The sequence below is a fragment of the Coffea arabica genome, chromosome 6c, assembly GCF_036785885.1.
Source record: "Coffea arabica cultivar ET-39 chromosome 6c, Coffea Arabica ET-39 HiFi, whole genome shotgun sequence".
Lineage (NCBI taxonomy): Eukaryota > Viridiplantae > Streptophyta > Magnoliopsida > Gentianales > Rubiaceae > Coffea > Coffea arabica.
In genome coordinates this window covers 59,628,307-59,647,026 of record NC_092320.1, presented here as the reverse complement: position 1 = coordinate 59,647,026, position 18,720 = coordinate 59,628,307, and the positions used below count along the sequence as shown (strand labels likewise).

The 18,720-nt window shown below is 33.4% G+C and overlaps 2 protein-coding genes and 1 long non-coding RNA gene across 4 annotated transcripts; all 3 read right to left on the bottom strand.

Moving 5' to 3' along the window:
- Positions 1–806: 806 nt before the first annotated feature.
- LOC113691685 (F-box protein At5g07610-like) lies at positions 807–8,634 on the bottom strand. Its single transcript, XM_027209948.2, has 2 exons — positions 6,967–8,634; positions 807–2,351 (listed from the first exon to the last, which is right to left on the bottom strand). Exons 1-2 carry the CDS (start codon positions 8,348–8,350, stop codon positions 2,341–2,343), a joined length of 1,395 nt encoding a protein of 464 aa, XP_027065749.1. The 5' UTR covers positions 8,351–8,634; the 3' UTR covers positions 807–2,340.
- Positions 843–2,315, bottom strand: LOC113693380 (F-box protein At5g07610-like). Its single transcript, XM_027211929.1, has one exon. It carries the CDS (start codon positions 2,313–2,315, stop codon positions 843–845), a length of 1,473 nt encoding a protein of 490 aa, XP_027067730.1.
- A 3,918-nt stretch (positions 8,635–12,552) lies between the features above and the next one.
- On the bottom strand, positions 12,553–14,521 carry LOC140008141 (uncharacterized). Of its 2 annotated transcripts, none has more exons than XR_011815546.1 (2): positions 13,095–14,521; positions 12,553–12,973 (listed from the first exon to the last, which is right to left on the bottom strand). It is a non-coding gene; the product is annotated as an uncharacterized lncRNA (long non-coding RNA). The 2 variants fall into 2 exon arrangements; XR_011815545.1 differs by having other exon boundaries at positions 12,553–12,829.
- Positions 14,522–18,720: the final 4,199 nt, after the last annotated feature.

Sequence of the window (18,720 nt, the reverse complement as noted above, 5' to 3'; positions counted from 1 at the left end):
CAACCCCAACTTCTAAGGCCCCACTAGGCCTCAAGAATGCAAGCACACAACATTGCAATCCTAGACAGATTACCCAGGATTGCCTCGTTACATTTCAACAAACAACTAATAATAAGACTTTGAAGGTTCTTATCGTATTTACTTGAGCTCCATGCATCATGGGTATATTGAGGAAAATATACATCCCATAACCAACATTAGTTTTCCTATTTACAAACTTTTACACAGTTTTTTTTAACCTTTTAAAAAATTTTGCTTTGATATCCACAGACTTGGAACATACCACACTCAACTATCTGATTATAGTTTACTTCTAATACTTTCCCCCAGGTGAGTTTCATTAGTATCAAATGAAATCACTGTTTCTGAATCCAAGAGGCCATAGAAGGAAAGAAAATTGAAAAATAATGCTCAATTAATCAAAAATTGATCTGGGAAATTGCAACGCTCCTTAAAGCTTTAAAAGGTAACCTAGTGGCAGAGGGCAACACAAATCTGTAGTGCAGGGAAGAAGATTTAATTCTCAATCCTTTTATTCCATGCTATCCAGTTCTGGTCATCCAACTCTTCATCCAGACGTTGGTAAGATAAGTTGGTTTGCCTTCCTAAGTTCTCCGTCAACCAAAAAGAAAATAAGAAGCATAATGGCAGGCAAGTCGAGTCTTTATGCCTCAACAAACAAGAAAATGGTTAATGAAAAGCACACAAGAGAGTGAGTCTTCATGCCCAAATGAAGAAGCAATTGATCAAGTCATTTGACAAATGCACAAAATAATAACAGATAACAATTATCAAACACGAGAAAGGGTCTCAAAATGAAAAATAACAATAGATAGCAGTTATCAGACACAAGAAAGGATCTCAAAATGATTGAAGGCATCCTTCCATGTGTATATTGACATATTATACCTCACAAATTTAACATATGCAGGCTCTATTTCAACAAGGTCTTCAAAAATCATGTCACTAATCTCATAGGAAATAATTTTACCTGGTAAAGAAATTATAAGCTTTGGCTTATTTGCTTTCTTATCCACCCGAAAACATAGTATACCAAAGGGAAATTCCTTTTCCCGATAATTAACAAACTGCTCATTGGACATTAATGGATACCGTGCAGTCAAAAGACCAAGATCAACACGATACTTGAGCAACCATCTTGAATGATATCTCCCCAACCCCATATCCACTTCCAATTCAAATACATTAAGAAAATCATCTCTTGGCTTATAGAGATCAATGAGATGCAAACTTCCCCCAGAATTACCGAAGTAGAAAACAACCCCATCAGGTGATGCTGGATAAGTATTCATAACATTCAAGCTTCTAACACATTCGAGATCCAAATCAAAACAAAGCAAACGCCTGGCAGAATTTACCCAATAAAGATTTCCATCCCAAAACACTCCCTTCTTGAAATAGTAACTGTAATTCGATTCATCCCAAATATCAATACCACCACAATCCTTCCAAGCCTGAGTTTCAGATGAATACTGCCAGAAGATAAATTCTCCCCACGCATCCTCCCCAGCTATCAATTTCGCAAACACACAAACAAGTTTGTACTGGTCGTATGTCAAAGGATCGAAAACAATATTTACAGCTTCAATCCTTCTTGAATATCTATCAATCTCGGGTATGGGAATTTGCCTATACTGATTGGTAGTCGGGTTATACACATAATACCTCCTTACTTCATAATTCCAGTAAAAATCAACCCACATCAACCCATTACAACAATGTAAACCGAGAACTTGGCCATCTGCATTAAGAAAATGAGCAAAACGGGACGCGAGAATACCTATTGAATGTGAGCTGTCATCTTGAAGAAGAGAGATAGCTTTGAACTCTGAAGTCCCATATATTCTTCGGTACAAGAACAGACCGACTTCCGGAGAAAATACTTGATACATCCCCGAATGAAGACGACAGAAATGGGAGCTAGAAATGAGAGAAAACCATTGTCTGGAGACACATTGGAAGCGAACAAGAGACTTTGGGGGTAAAGGGAGTAAAATCTGAAGTAAGAGATCTTCATGATTGCTTATGCAAGCCCCAGACGACGTGGAGGCATAACGTCGAACAGCTGGCGGGCGGCTGTTATCATCGTCGTCATCAGAGCAGACGCCGTTTTGGGAGTTTGATTTTGACGGTGAAATAAGCGGTCGGAAGGTCACGAGGTCATTCAATGATAGGAGTGACGTTCTGTTTCGAGCTGTAGCGATCCCTTTGTTCTTCTTGTTGTTCCCGGAGATTTCTGGGGCAGAAGAAGATGAGCTGGGTCCGGCCCCGTCGTTGCCACCGGCGGACAGCATAATCAGTTGATTAAGGGTTGTGCTTTTAAGGTAGTTCTGTACTAAGAAAGAGTAGTTATGTACTAAGTAGTATCCCCTCAAGAGTTGGAAATACAGAGTACTGATTTTGGTTCTGATCGGAGTTTATAGTCCAATTGCTAAGAAAGAGTAGCCTTCAGGGCGGAAATTGGGCACTGCTTGTAAAAAATAAACTAACAAAGCAAAAGGTACTTAGCCAAAAGATTGTTATTGTTTTGCATCATACCGTACAGGGCATTAATTAATGGATCAATCTTTTTTTTATATTGACAGTATATATATCGTCAGCGAATGATAATTATGTAAAATTTGAGTTTAAAATTCAAATTTTACACACATCATAAATCAAATGATGATAGTGCATACATTATCTGTATATATAAGATTTACTTATAAATTATTATCTTTATGTATAGTATATACCATTACAATTTTTGAGTTCATTGGCTGCAATTAAATTTGATAACTGACCTCTAAAAGTTTGAGCAATATTTATTATTGTTATATTCACAATTAATACAATTTTCTCTATAATTATCTATACTCTATCATTATCATTACTATACAAAAAGTATAAATTTTGGTATTTGGAGGGTATCTGTAAGCACTTTTTTATCTTAATTTTTGTTAGTCCTAAATTAACCTCATATCTTTTAATTAAAGTTATTGCATTTTAATGTAGCACTAATTAAAAGAAGTAAAACACTCCAATTGATTGCATCTTAATAGTATAATCATTAAAAACTATTTACCTATTAGACTCCATCTCCAATTATTATACGTATCAAAATTTCTTAATTGAAGCATGAAAAATTTCTCAATAGTTATTAGTTGAGATTGTAAAAAAAAAAAAAATTCAAAAAATAGATATTCTCTGGAAAACAAAGAAACATATAAGGAGAAGAGAACCCTTATTTATTTGTATATCTTCATTCAAATATCACGAGTAAATTTTACAATTATGCACTTTTTACCAATAAGAAGAATTTTTCATGTTGCACTTTATGGAATTTCAACACAGAAAAAATGATGACACATTTATAACAAAAATAGCATATTAAACTGGAAAAAAGAAATCTGAAATAATACCATACAAACCACTATTATCATTAATAACAACTAATCAAAACAAGAAAAACTAAAAAAAAAATTGAAAACTAATTATAAAATGACATAAAGTAAGTAGCAAATGAATTAAAAAACTAGAATACAATTCAAATAATTCCAAAAACAACATCCAAATCACTGATATCCAGAGGAAGACAAACATTGTTATTGATAATAATGTAGTAATGTTTTATTTGTATTAGTTTGAGCAAACCAAATCCATCCATCAAATTAGAAGCCATCTCCAATGATAAAATAAGAATTCTAATAAGAGTAAATTTAACATGAAGAATGATAAAATGAAAAAGATATCCAAATTATTTTTTGTGATGTCCAAAATACCCTTATTTTTCTAATAATTACATATATTTATTGTATTGCAATATTAGTGAATAATGGAAGCGATTATGAAATGAAAAGCTTTAAAATTAAGTAAATTTCATTTCTGGTGACAATTGTAATTAGACGAATTTAGTACATTCCAATAATTGATAATAATAATAATAATAGCAATTATGGATTAAAAGTTGGTAATTAAAAAATAAAACACGGCAATATACAAACAATCAATATTAAGATTGTTAATTAGTCACCATTCTCATTGCAATTCCATGATCTTAAAAAAAAAACTGATACTAAAACCAAAAATATTGTGCTCATATGAAAAAAGTAGACTTGTTACTTTTGCTTCGCATTGGATTGTGCTAAAAATATGAATAAAAGAAAAGGAAAATAGAAAAACTCCAACTATCTCCATTTATAAAATTTCAATTGTCAAAATGTACAAGTCAAAAAAACTTTACGTGATGAATCATTTTGCTCCATTATTGACAAAAATAAAATTAACATAATACAAAGAATTCAAATTACATGTATTTTTATTTTACTAACATAATCATATTCTTCATTTGTAAAAAATTGTGATGGTCATGGTTTATATGCAATAGAATCATGAATATACAATAATTTTGGTAAAACATGATATTATTAATATTTGATATGTTAGAGTTCAAGCTATAAATCAAAAAGTGTTTGATTCATGATTTCAAATTTAATCCTAAGGGACATGTCAATTACATTGGAATGGTTTCTGTCTCTTTTCATTTAATAAAAATTTTAAAAGTAACTAGATTAAAAAAATAAATAACATGAAAAAAACTATATTATGATGTTGATGATCAAAATTTCATAAAAAATATTTAGTATCTAAAGAATAACATATTTTAAGATATTACAATCACGTGTAAAGCACTTGAACTATTACTAGTATAAATAAAAGTACCCTTAAAGATTTACATTTTGGTGTTTCTCACTTTTTTGATTTTTCTAAAATATTCATACTAATTATGGTTATAGCTTAACCATAGAGGAGAAAATAAAGGACTTATATAGTCTTACTCACCTATTAAAGTACGAGTACTTAATTTGAAATCTTAACATTTCAATTGGCCGAAGTTTTCTTCTCACTAAAAGCATTATGACTAAAAAGACAAACCGAATTTCTTTAGGTAATGCTCGGATATTTATCCCTATCCCTATCCAATTCCCAGAAAGAACCACATACAGCTATTTTCTTCGCCATGACTTCACTCTTAAAGCTCAACGAGGCAAAATAGAACTTGGGTTTTATGAAGATAGACTTGAAAACAACCATTGAGAAAAGAAACTGCTGCAGGTAACCTTATTCACGATGGTATCAGAACAAATAAAACAAAGCTCCATAACTTCCGATCATCTGCCAATTAATTTACTCATAAGCTTTAGTTGTTTAAAGTATCAAAACCGAGTCTAGGATTCTGGAGATCAACTGATTAATTATATATAATTGAACACCTTCCGCTCTGTGGATAATTCCATTTAGCATCATACTGCATGCAAGTTGAATGAACTTGTCTCTAGTTAGGTCATTAACTAAAACGCAGCAACTAAGCACCTTACCATGATTGATTCCTCAGTGTGCCAGCATGTTAGGCTGATGGATTCTAGAATTCAAATAACTAACTTATGCACGATCAGATAAGAACTTCAAAATACATGAAATACAGGATATTTATGGTAAACATATAAACAGAAGGCAGGAGGACCTTTCCCCAGCCCCTGCTTTATTTAGCACAATCATGAATTTTTTCCCCATCCAAGCTCCAACCCCGCTTTTAAGGCCCCATTAGGCCTCAAGAATGCAGCACACAACATTGCCATGCTTGACAGATTACCCAGAATTGCCTCATTATAGTTCAACAAACAACTAATAATAAGACTTTGAAGGTTCTTATCGTATTTACTTAAGCTCTATGCATCAAGTGTATATTCAGGTAAATATACATCGTATAACCAACATTAGTTTTCCTATTTATGAACTTTTACACCATTTTTTTAACCTACTAAAAAATTATGCTTTGATATCCACAGACTTAGAACATACCACGCTCAACTATCTTATTATAGTTTACTTCTAATACTCTCCTCCATGTGAGTTTCATTAGTATCAAATGAAATCACTGCTTCTGTATCCAAGAGGCCATAGAAGAAAAAGAAAATTGAAAAATAATGCTCAATTAATCAAAAATTGATCTGGGAAATTGCAATGCTCCTTAGAGCTTTAAAAAGTAAGGCTTCCTTGCAAATGTAACCCAGTGGCAGAGGGCAACACAAATCTGTAGTGCAAGGAAGCAGATTTAATTCTCGACCCTTCTATTCCATGCTATCCAGTCTGGAGGGAAAAATCCACTTTTCATTCTTATACTTTGAGTTTGGGACACATTTCGACCCCCAACTTTTAGACGCACCACATATAATACATGAATTAATTATTTTGGGCTACATTTAATCCAAAACGGGTAAAATATTCAATTTGGATGAAGAAGGTTGACGTGACCGTTGATTTTGACTGAAAAATTCTTTTTGTTTAAAGGCCACGTGCCAAACACGTGACTTTCTCCATCCAAATTAAGCAATTTACCGTTTTAGACTAAATGTGGTAAAAAATAATTAATTCATATACTAAATGTGGTGCATCTAAAAGTCTGGGAACGAAATGTGTCCTAACATCAAAGTTTAGGGACGAAAAGTGGATTTTCCCCAGTTCTGGTCATCCAACTCTTACTTCATCATGACGTTGGTAAGATAAGTTGGTTTGCCTTCCTAAGTTCTCCGTCAACCCAAAAGAAAATAAGAAGCATAATAGCAGGCAAGTGAGTCTTTAGGCCTCAACAAACAAGAAAATGGATAACGAAAAGCACACAAGAAAGCGAGTCTTCATGCCGTAATGAAGAAGCAATTGATCAAGTCATTTGGCAAATGCACAAAATAACAATAGATAACAGTTATCAAACACGAGAAAGGGTCTCAAAATGAAAAATAACAATAGATAACAGTTATCAAACACAAGAAAGGGTCTCAAAATGATTGAAGGCATCCTTCCATGTGTATATTGACATATTATACCTTACAAATTTAACATATGCAGGGTCTATTTCAACAAGCTCTTCAAAAATCATGTCACTAATCTCATAGGAAATAATTTTACCTGGTAAAGAAATTATAAGCTTTGCCTTATTTGTTTTCTTATCCACCTGAAAACATAGTACACCAAAGGGAAATTCCTTTTCCCGATAATTAAGAAACTTCTCATCAGACATTAATGGATACCGTGCTGTCAAAAGACCAAGATCAACACGATACTTGAGCAACCATCTTGAATGGTATCTCCCCAAACCCATATCCACTTCCAATTCAAATACATTAAGAAAATCATCTCTTGGCTTATAGAGATCAATGAGATACAAACTTCCCCCAGAATTGCCGAAGTAGAAAACAACCCCATCAGGTGATGGTGGATAAGTATTCATAACATTCAAGCTTCTAACACATTCCAGCTCCAAATCAAAACAAAGTAAAGACCTGGCAGAATTTACCCAATAAAGATTACCATCCCAAAACACTCCCTTCTCGAAATAGTAACTGTCATTCGATTCATCCCAATTACCATCCCAAAACACTCCCTCCTCGAAATAGTAGCTGTAATTCGATTCATCCCAAGTATCAATACCACCACAATCCTTCCAAGCCTGAGTTTCAGATGAATACTGCCAGAAGATAAATTCATCCCACCCTTCCTCCCCAGCTATTTGTTTTGCAAATACACAAACAAGTTTGTACTGGTCGTATGTCAAAGGATCAAAAACAATATTTACAGCTTCAATCCTTCTTGAATATCTATCAATCTCGGGTATGGGAATTTGCCTATACTGATTGGTAGTCGGGTTATACACATAATACCTCCTTACTTCATAATTCCAGTAAAAATCAACCCACATCAACCCATTACAACAATGTAAACCGAGAACTTGCCCATCTGCATTAAGAAAATGAGCAAAACGGGACGCGAGAATACCTATTGAATGTGAGCTGTCATGCTGAAGAAGAGAGAGAGCTTTGAACTCTGAAGTCCCATATATTCTTCGGAACAAGAACAGACCGACCTCCGGAGAAAATACTCGATACATCCCCGAATGAAGACGACAGAAATGGGAGCTGGAAATGAGAGAAAACCATTGTCTGGAGACACATTGGAAGCGAATAAGAGACTTTGGGGGTAAAGGTAGTAAAATCTGAAGTAAGAGATCTTCATGATTGCTTATGAAAGCCGCAGAAGACGTGGAGGCATAACGTCGAACAGCTGGTGGGCGGCTGTTATCATCGTCGTCATCAGAGCAGACGCCGTTTTGGGAGTTTGATTTTGATGGTGAAATAAGCGGTCGGAAGGTCATGAGGTCATTCAATGATAGGAGTGAGGTTCTGTTTGGAGCTGTAGCGATCCCTTTGTTCTTCTTGTTGTTCCCGGAGATTTCTGGGGCAGAAGAAGATGAGCTGGGTCCGGCCCCGTCGTTGCCACCGGAGGAGAACATCATCAGTTGACTAGGCTTTTAAGGTAGTTCAGACTAAGTAGTATCCCCTCAAAAGAGTTGCAAATACAGAGTATTGGTTTTGGATCTAATTGGAGCTAAAGTCAAATTGCTAAGAAATAAGAGTAGTGTTCGGGGCCGAAATTGGGTATTGTCCGAATTCAATAGTTGGGATCAAATTTGGTAAACCCGTAAGAATTAAGTATTTAAACTAAGAATGTTAGTCATCAAAATATAAAATTCCTAACAAAAATGAATAGTGATTAGGGCTAAAAGATGAGTTTGATACTCAAATTGAGTTGGGCTTGATAAAAACTCGTTAAATCTTGGATGTCTAGCTAGTCAAATTAAATTTAAACAGCGTTTTATATTTTATAATATTCAAACTTGATAAAAAAAACTCATCAAAATTTGATTCGATAAATAAATAAGATATATTTAAACAAAATTTCAAACTCGTTAAAATAATCAAACAAACTTGAATAATAGGATATTAACTTGATTAAACTCATATATGCCCCTAGCAGTTGATCTATTTTGGGTAAGTTGGGTATTGGGTCAATTTTGGATTGGGTAATAAAAACTCATACATATTTTGGACAATTTGAGTATTTATGTTGGGTACCCATTGCCCAACTTAAATTAAAAAACAAATAAACAAATTAAATACAAAATGCATGATCACGCACACAGGAGTTGATCTATTAGGTCAATGACTTTCCCAATATGTGGGGCCCCACAGATCGTATGATCAGGTATAACCCCAGTGCACGAAATCTTGACCATCCAAACAAGATCATATCCGTATGTCGGCTCTTAGTTTTAGCTAAAGTCTTGTAACGACTCAATGGGATGCAACCTAATGACTATTAAATGTTGGTGTTTGTGAGTTGTGTGCACTGGGAACATAAGATCATAACGGTGTCCAATTGCTACACAATACAAATCCAATGGCAGCCCAAGGTGAGATACAGGCGCCTTAATGTATGTATTGTTTAGATGTTTCTAATTTCTCCATTTTACAACTACTCATTTCTCCATTTTACAACGACTCAGATGTGTTATCATGCATGATTCTTTTGTGTTTATTTTTTGGGTCAAAATTTCAGTTTATAACTTTCTTTAAAGTGTGATTGGGTCCAAATACTTTAAACAGTTAGTATGTGTGTGTATTTGTGAAAGTCTATTAGTGTGTATTTTAGTGTGTTTGTATGTGTAAAAATAACAATGTATTTCAAAAGAACTTAAAAAGTGAATGTGTGAAAATATATCTATCTATGTGAAAATGTATTTATGTGTGTGATTTTTTTTTTTTTGTATGTGAAAATATATTTGAGAGAGTTTATGTATCAAAATCTATTATTTAATATATTGGGTCATATTTGGGTCATGGCTTTGAGATAACCCAATATGACCCAACCCAAAATTAATCCAATCTAAACTTGTGCGGGTTGGATGTAACCCATTTAAATGAAAATCCAATATCAACCCGTCCAATCCGCCCAATTGTGAGGTATAATGATGCTTTTAGATTTTTATTTCCTTTGAAGTTTTTACTAGATCTATTATTTCGAAGGAATAAATGTATTTGAGACAAAGAAATTTGATATTTAATATTTATATTATTATATATACATATATTTTTTTTTGAACTTTGTTAGTCATAACCAATACAAATGCACAAGTAATAAATCATTCTTTGTCTCAAAAGCACAATATTTTTGTCATTTGGTTAAATTTAGTTTACCTAAATGTTCTTTTTTATGCCATTTGAATTTAAATTTTTTATTTTTTGAACAATTTCTTGCTCCCCTTTAAGTCATTCTATGAATTGTTTATCATTTATAGTGAGATTTTCTAATTATTTTTTTTTTGTTAACGATAGATTGCAAAATGATCTATGGTGCTATTGTAATTATAAGGGTAAAAAAAAAAAAAAAAAAAAACCTCGTGTAGTAAATCTAATATACAGAAAACCCCCCATAGTTTCAAAATATACAACACAATACCCCATACTTTGAACTAAATTGTAAAGGTGACGAAATCCGTTAAACTTAACGGAAATGGGGGAAATGACCAAAATGCCCTGATATAATTAAACAAAAGACAACTCAAAAAAATCATTTATTTTATTCTCTAGATAGAGAGAATTGAAGGGTAAGGGATAGAACAGGTATTTTTGTTAAAAATTAGGTATAAAAAAAATTTTTTAGGTTCCAATAAGTCATTTCCGTTAAATTTAGCGGATTCCATCACCTTTACAATTTAGTTCAAAATATGGGGTGTCGTGTTGTATATTTTGAAATCATAGGGGCTTTTTTGTATATTAGGTCTACCACAAGGGGTTTTTTTTTTGTATTTTACCCTAATTATAATAGTATCTAAATGTATTGAAATTCTATTTTTTGAATTTAAATAGCTTAATTTTGAAGAGAAATGTTTTGATTTGGTGAAACTTATTTGTATTTCTCATTGATGATATGCTTTATGATTATACAGTTTATATGATTAAAAATTGTAAGATATTAAGATTATTTATTATATAATAGTCAAACTGAACTTGGATATATTTTTATTCACCTTTGAAGTACTCCTTGAAATTGATATTTTATTACAAAAATATTTTTTCAGCTTAATTCATCATAATTCAAAGGGATGTTTCACCTTTGTAATTATTATTATGATTAGCATTAATGAATATAATATTCATTAATTGTAGTTTAATACTATTAGTTGTTACAAGATTATGATTTATAAAGTTCCCTAAATTTAATTTTTATTGCAATTTAAATAAATAAATTCCCAACATAAAACTCTTTGCCTATGTTGGTACTCCATTCCTATTATATTTTGTATTAAATTTTTTTACTCAATACTAATATACTCATATTAAAAAGGTACTCGTAAGGTTTAATTTACTTGTATCCAAAAAATAAAAAGACTCATGATACCTTTTAAGAGACTCATAGTACCAATTTATTATGTTTTGTTTCATGTTTGAAGTACTTTCGAAATTTGGATTTTGTAAATAAAATTTGTTCTTCTTTCTTTTGGTAAATAAAAAAAGTAAGGAATCTTTCATTTTAGTAACTGTTAGTATATTTGATATTATTTATTAATAATGAAATGCAATGCAATTTATCCATTTATTAGAGAGGATTGTAATTTTGGCATCACAAAAACTAATATCATTTTTTGCTTACACTATTAACTACTAAGATTCACCATTTTTTTATAATTTATAAATAAAATTTGTTCTTTGTTTGATTTAATTCACTATAACTCAAGGGAATGTTTTTCATTCTTGTAATTGTTGGCATAATTGATATTAATTATGGATGAGATGCAATGAATTGGTTGTTCTTTTTTCGGTTTAGTTCACCAGAATCACCACAATTCAATAAATGCTTTTTTGTAATTGTTAGCATAATTCTTATTAATTATTAAGGAAATACAATGGGTTTGTTTGGATTGGCTTAATTTCAAATTAAAAAATTTACTTTACAAATTTCAACCATTTTTTTTTATCTTTCCAACCACCTTTTTATCTTACATACATCACATCACAAAAAGTGCTATAGTAATTATCTCAAATAAATCATGCAAATAAACTCTTATCTAAACAAACTCAATGTAATCTGTCCATTTATTAGTATCAAGGGCAATATTGGTATTACAAAAACTAAGATCAATTTTTATTTACACTCACACTAAAGGCACATCATACTTTTTATATAGATATAGATATAGATAGATAATAGATTAGAGACTGTAATAATTTAAAGTACAAAATGATTTGCAAATTTGACGACTATCATTAAAAATAAGTTACATAAGGAGATTAATTCTTCAACGCAAAAGATGGCATTAGATATTGACCGTCTGCATAATGGGTATATGTTTGACTAAAGTGACCCTTCTTGCTGCTGCTGTAGATGATCATTTAGCTTTCTTCTATACTAAGGGGTCGCATGGTTTAGGGGTTTTGGTACTTGGAATTACAATAATTTCAATACTGCGCATTTGGTCCAGTGCAATGAGAATTGAAATATTGAAATTATGTCTTAAAATTTGGCCATTCATGATTCCTAACCAAATTGGGAGGAATTGACCAAAACCTTCATTTTAATTCCAACAGTGAACAAAAGAAGAAGTTTTGATTGGTAGCGGTTGTGAGGCATCGAGCCAAGAAGACAAAAAATCCAAAGGAGAAAAAAAGAAGAAGCAAGAATAAATTTTAATACGCATCCCACACCAAGCATTGGCTGTGGGAATGATAGCGCCCATTCAAACCCATACTGATTTTCTATCCATTACTCCATTTCCCTTTCCAATTTCAGAGCATGAACCAAGAGCCCCCTAATTCTTTCACCATTTAGTCCACCAGATCACCGAAGAGCTCTCCTTTTCATCCAAGAAAAGTGCTGCCTCCATTTGCTCCTAGCAAAGAGATTGTTGCTTGGGTAGTTCTCATGAATAATCCAGCTACATCCAAAATAACAATAAGCTCGTCTTAGGAAATACAAGCAGCCAATGCAGAACTAATCTTCTCTATCAGTCTATTCCCCAGATAGTTCTCATTTTCAACAAGGATATCAGTCAGTTCTTTCAGAGACAAATTTCTTGTGTCTACAGTAAAAGATATAATATCATGAGCATAAGAACTCTAGGGTACCTATTAGGTGACATAAAAGTCAGGAGCAGAAGATGCAACAAAACAAACTGAATCTTCTACACAAGCTAATATTACCATCTGTTCTTGCAGTGATCAAATTCATGTGCAAATATGACGATTCCAACATGGTGAACTACACTTTTCTTTCCGGTATAGTTTGCAAAGCCTGAGATGTTAAAGACGAGGGAGTTCCCACTAATAGGATAAGATTAAGACTCGTTCTGTTCTTGATGTTTCTCCACCAATCCACACTATCACTGTCAACAAATCTGTAATTGCAGAGGAGTAAATTGTTTGTACAATAGGTTACCAACTCAGAAAGACATAACAACATAATCATAGCAAAGAGATCTACATGTTCAAGTGCCTTTAACTACTGCTGTTTGGCTCGGTGAATCATGACCAGCATATAACCAAATCTATCCTTTTCCCATTGCACACTGGATATTCATAGTCATTTCAAGAACTATGCCACTCTTAAAAATACGCTACTTATTTACAACCTTACTTAATGGGTAATACGTTAAGCATAAAAAGGTAATGGTGCCTAGCATCGAACTACTAAATGTGGCTGATTTTTTTGTCCAACTCATGGCGGAGACAAAAGGAGGCTCATCTAGACATCACTAAAGTTTCATCTCAATGCCATACCAAACAAACAGAAGGTTCACTACAGCTAAACAAAAGTACATGCTCAATGATATACATCTGGAAATCTAATTTTTCAATTCGAAAGGAATCTAGTCATAGGCCAGAAGCCTTAGAGAGGAGATAAATAGCATAAATCAACCCAAAAAAAAATTCCAATTGGAATTTAGACTGCACCAATCAGTTAAAGAAATTAAACGACACATTTTGGATCTACACACAAAAGATACTTCAGAAGCTATATCTTTCCCTCAAAACAACTAAAAGAACAATCAAATTTATATTTCTTACCAAATTGCTGGAAGATTCTACAAAAAGAAAAGCTTAATCAAATAAAGAAATGCCAAATACATCATGATAAGCTACTACCTACGGAAATTTAATTTCATGCATTGTGGTAAACTCTTCCTCATTCACATTTAGAAGCAAAAATGCATGCAACAGTCAATAGAGGGGCACTAAGATTAAATTGGTAAAACTCACCACGATCAATATCAACTCCAAGGATACTGCATGATAGGGTGTTAATTGTTAGTTATTTTATTATTAATTTCCCCTTTGTCCTTACTAAATATTGTTTTAAATTGTTAATATATACTTATATTTGGTATTTGGACCTATCTACAGAAAATGGAATTAAAATATGCTAAAAAGGGGGACCTGTTGAAGAAAATTGCTCCACACATGGGAGACTCCAAAGAGCTTCAACAACTTGGCCCACAGAGTGCGGCAGAGGGAGTGCATTTTCTTTTCATTTCCATTAGGGACTGATTAGGAATGGACAAGGGACACAAATAAGTAGACAAGTAGTTTTTGTTTTAGAATACGAGAGCTTCGTTTTGTTTTTGCTTCTAGCTAGTTCCTCCGTATTCATTACTTTTTATATAGCTTTGCCGTTTTTTTCTATGGGGACGATGGGGAAACATAGCTTTGTTTTAGAATAATTACTTCTGCAATTTCAAATGGGGTTTCCTCCATGTAAATTAACTAAGCCTCTCATCTAGTCGAAGGCCAACTTGAAGGCGCGCTTTCAGATATATGTGAGATCGAATTAATTTTATTTATTTCTTTTATTCACTGGTATTTGTACGTTTCCTGATTTAATTATTTATGCTTGTTATGTTATTTGAATGTCAAGGGCCCGATATTCGAATTAACTTAATGATCTAATGCCAAATTAATTGATTGAATCCGTAATTATTCAATTGATTAATACTAGTGGCGACTAGCGTGATTGGTTTCATGTTAGGGAGACGTATGATCTAATTTAAACAAACCCTCGTAACGTGTTTGTTGGTTAGGGTTGGGCTTTTCTAATTATTAATGCAATCAAGTAATTAAATCCTACGGTTGTACCTAGGGTTATTTCTTGGTTAGAGAAATAATTAACGGTCGTACCTTAGCTATCGAGAAATTAAGGAAAAGCTGGTTGTTCATCGCGTTTACGACAACTATAACCAATCTATTAATGAGTAATTGAATTATCTTTGCATCGATGATCAGTTGAATGGACCGTGTCTGAAAAGTTGCACCTTTGGCTAGAGTCGTATTGGTTATTGATTATTTCCTATTTATTTCTCTTAGTTGTCTCATTAGTTAGTTAATTACTAATTTTATATTTTCCAAAAATCCCCCATGCACTGAACTTTAGAAGAAACGAATTATTTCCCAATCCCTGTGGATTCGACCCTACTCACCACTATATACAAAATATGTATTTTCCTCGAGTAGGTAATTATTATTGCATAGGCTCGACACCCTGTCACTGCAACAAGAAAACTGCTTTGCTGCCAATCTGGATAAACAAACATATTGGAGCTACCATCCCAATTGTAACATCCTACATCGGTAGAATGAAGGAGAAAAGAATGCTTTAAGAACTTGGGTGCTTGGACTACATAGTAATTTGAGTTAACCATTTTGGCCTAGTGGATTTCGATCTAAAAATTGTTTGGGCCAGCTCTTGGATTCGGGTTGTGACAGTTGTTTCTGCATGGGGTGAGTCTGGGTCAATGGGTTATGGATCTGACTATGTAAAGGAATGTAAAGATCTAAGTGTGCCCTAGAACCCGTATGAGTCACCTTTAGAATCCGAGTATGACCAAGTGGACCAAGTGGGAAGAATATAGTATCCCACAAAAGAATGGTTCAAGGACTTGGGTGCATAGACTACATAGTGATTTAGATTAACCATTTTGGACCAGTGGATTTTGGTCCAAAAATTGCTTGGGCTAACCCTTGAACCACTTTTTCTTGCTTAAGAGGAGAACCACTGCTCCTCCTATTGATTTCTCCCAGTAATATTCTCATCTTCTTCCTGTTTTCTTTCTTGTCTCTCGGATAAAGTAGGAGATTCAGCCATAGGATCCTCCTCTGATAAATAAGAAATAGTGGATTTGTTTCATTTTTACCGCAGATATTGGTGAAGTGATCCAAGCAGTAATTAACAAAACCAATGACTTTCCATGGCCTACGTAGTCAATCCTATGAATTGCAAATTCTGCTTTTACAAGATGATTCCTGTATCTGTTGTAGCCACGAGAAAATCATGACGTTAACATTTCTGTTCTGCTAAAACCTATATTTTCACTGAAAACCTCAATCAAAGCACATTTAAGAGAAAATGAGAAATTCGGTGACTTTCACAAGCTAGCAAGAAAAGTAAAATCAAAGGGAAAAAGGAGAATCAACTGCAAAAGTTGAGAGAAACAAAATCAGGGTGGCCTTGAATCAAGTAATGAGATTCCAGAATGAACTACGAATCTACACTTGTGCGGTTCTTCAATCGTCTTTAGGTTTTGAAGTTTTAAGAGATTCCGAAGGGAAAAAGTGGTTCAAATAAATTAGCAATTGAACGAGAGAATGAGAAAAAAAGAGAAGAATTCAGAATACAAAGAAAAAGAGACTTAAAGAGGATGAGAGGACTGGCGTGAGTTTGGAAATTTGATCACCAACAGGAAGAGCAAGAAAGCAGAGGGAGAGCGGTGACGGTATCATCTGCGCTAGTCTTTTGGAAGAGAAGAGTAGAAACCCCAGAGACTAGTGGGATGAGAATAAATTGTGTTGACTGGCTGAGTTTGGAAGCTAATTTTAACATGTACTAGATATCATAGTGGATATTTACACATGTACTAGAAATCATGTTCACAACATGCCTCCTTGTGCTGTCTCCTGTAGGAATCAGCTTCAGCCAGCATTGCTTCTTTTCTCAGGATGTTTAGTAAAGTAGAAACCTGAAGCTTTTCTTGAGTATTTTCTTAGAAGCAAACCTTCATTCATTGTGAGGTTCTAATCTAATTGGAAGTTTTTTCAACATGGAGCTGTAATGTCGTGGAACACATGAAAGGTGAACTAACAGACTATATGCTTGGAAGTAAATTATTTTGACCTTTTTCTCGCTGACTTGGAGATTATACTAACTTCCCCTTCAGCTTTCTGAAATTTGTCTGTCTTCTCTATTCTTCTACCATGTTTTACTAACAATGACATTGCTTCTTTGTCCTATTAATGAGGATAGATGTGGAATTCAATGAAGTTTTTGCTAACATTAGAGAATGTACCAGTAGTTACTAAATCAGAAAGGGGGTCCAAGCAAATCTAAAGGAAGCTGCATTTCATCTTATCCTGAACATATTAAGGAGCTTCTGATTTGCTTTTCTTTTTCCTCTTTGGGGACGAATGTTCAGAAAATGTTGTGTCGTTTGCTTATTTAGTCATAATGTTTCAATGAATTAGGCACTCTGCGCATAGTTGAAGGCTGAGTAAGGGAGTTAAAACTTCATATCCTGTATCCTGATGCATCCGTTCATAATAATTGAATCAACAGATTCATTTCCATGAGCTCTTAAGCTCATAAGCTCTCTTCTTATACATGGTTGACTCTTTACATCAAAATTCTTCTATAAATTGCTTACATTTTGTACTTGGTGTTTTGTGGAGGTAGATTATTAGCTTAAAGAAACAAAAGAAACTAGAACATTTGCATTCTAATATGCAGAAGATGTTGTTTCATTGAGTTGATGGAGAAAGATAGAGTTCTTGAAACCGTTCATGCAATCATGCTCTATGGAGACTTAATTTTGGAAAATATATATGGAGCTCAATTGTAATTTTCCATGTATCAGTTAAGAAATTTGTTGGCATCATATTGGTGATTCTTGTTTCTTAGGTGACATTCTCGAGTGTAAAGCCTTTGCACTCTAGTTGTCAAATGTAGTGGATGTGATGTTATTGCGATGTATCCCTTTTTGATAAAATCCATCCTCATATGTTTGTAGGGTTCACATACCCTCATCAATGAACTACTACATTCTTGATATTTTCAATTTGCACATGAGATAGCATATTAGTTCTGTTTTGTGATGGGAATTGAACTTTCTGAGAGTGCCTGGCTATGAAAAGTTAATGAGATTATTCACTTGTCATAATTTGACCAATTATAAAGTCATTCACCCCCTGAATTGGATGGGTTGTCATATCAGGCTTTTTCTTTTCTTGTAAGCAGTCTTGTTGGATAACAAAGTTAGAGATCTTGGTAAGTCCACATTATAGCTAAGTTTTCCTTCTGTAGAACAATTGTCTACTAGCTAGTAGATCAAGTTACATTTACTGCAAATCATACGGCATTCATATTCTTTAGATCTAAGATTGGATATAACAGAAATTCTTGGTTACTTCAATAATCTGAAGTGTCAAATTCCTTAGATTAAACACAACATAAATACATGAACAATAAAGAATAAGGCACCATCAACGAACATTAGTCTGTTTCTTCTTCATGATTTGTTGAAAAGTCTATCAGGTATGCCATGGATTGTTCACCTCCACTGTCAATGCTAGCATGCATTAAACATAAAATGTGTTGCTGGGGCACATTGAGGAAAGACTGGTTTTAAGGAAAACTCCAAGGATCAAAGTAATAGAAAGGCTACAGGTCTAGTTTAAGTCAAAAATTTGCCCAGTAACACCAACACTACTGGAAAAAGACTGATATACTGCTTCTTGTTATAAATAGCATAATTATTTTAGAAAGATCGGATATTCGATCCCACTT

Coding starts and splice junctions, on each gene's coding strand:
- LOC113693380 (XM_027211929.1), bottom strand. CDS start 2,315: ATGCTGTCCGCCGGTGGCAACGACGGGGCCGGACCCAGCTCATCTTCT.
- LOC113691685 (XM_027209948.2), bottom strand. CDS start 8,350: ATGATGTTCTCCTCCGGTGGCAACGACGGGGCCGGACCCAGCTCATCT.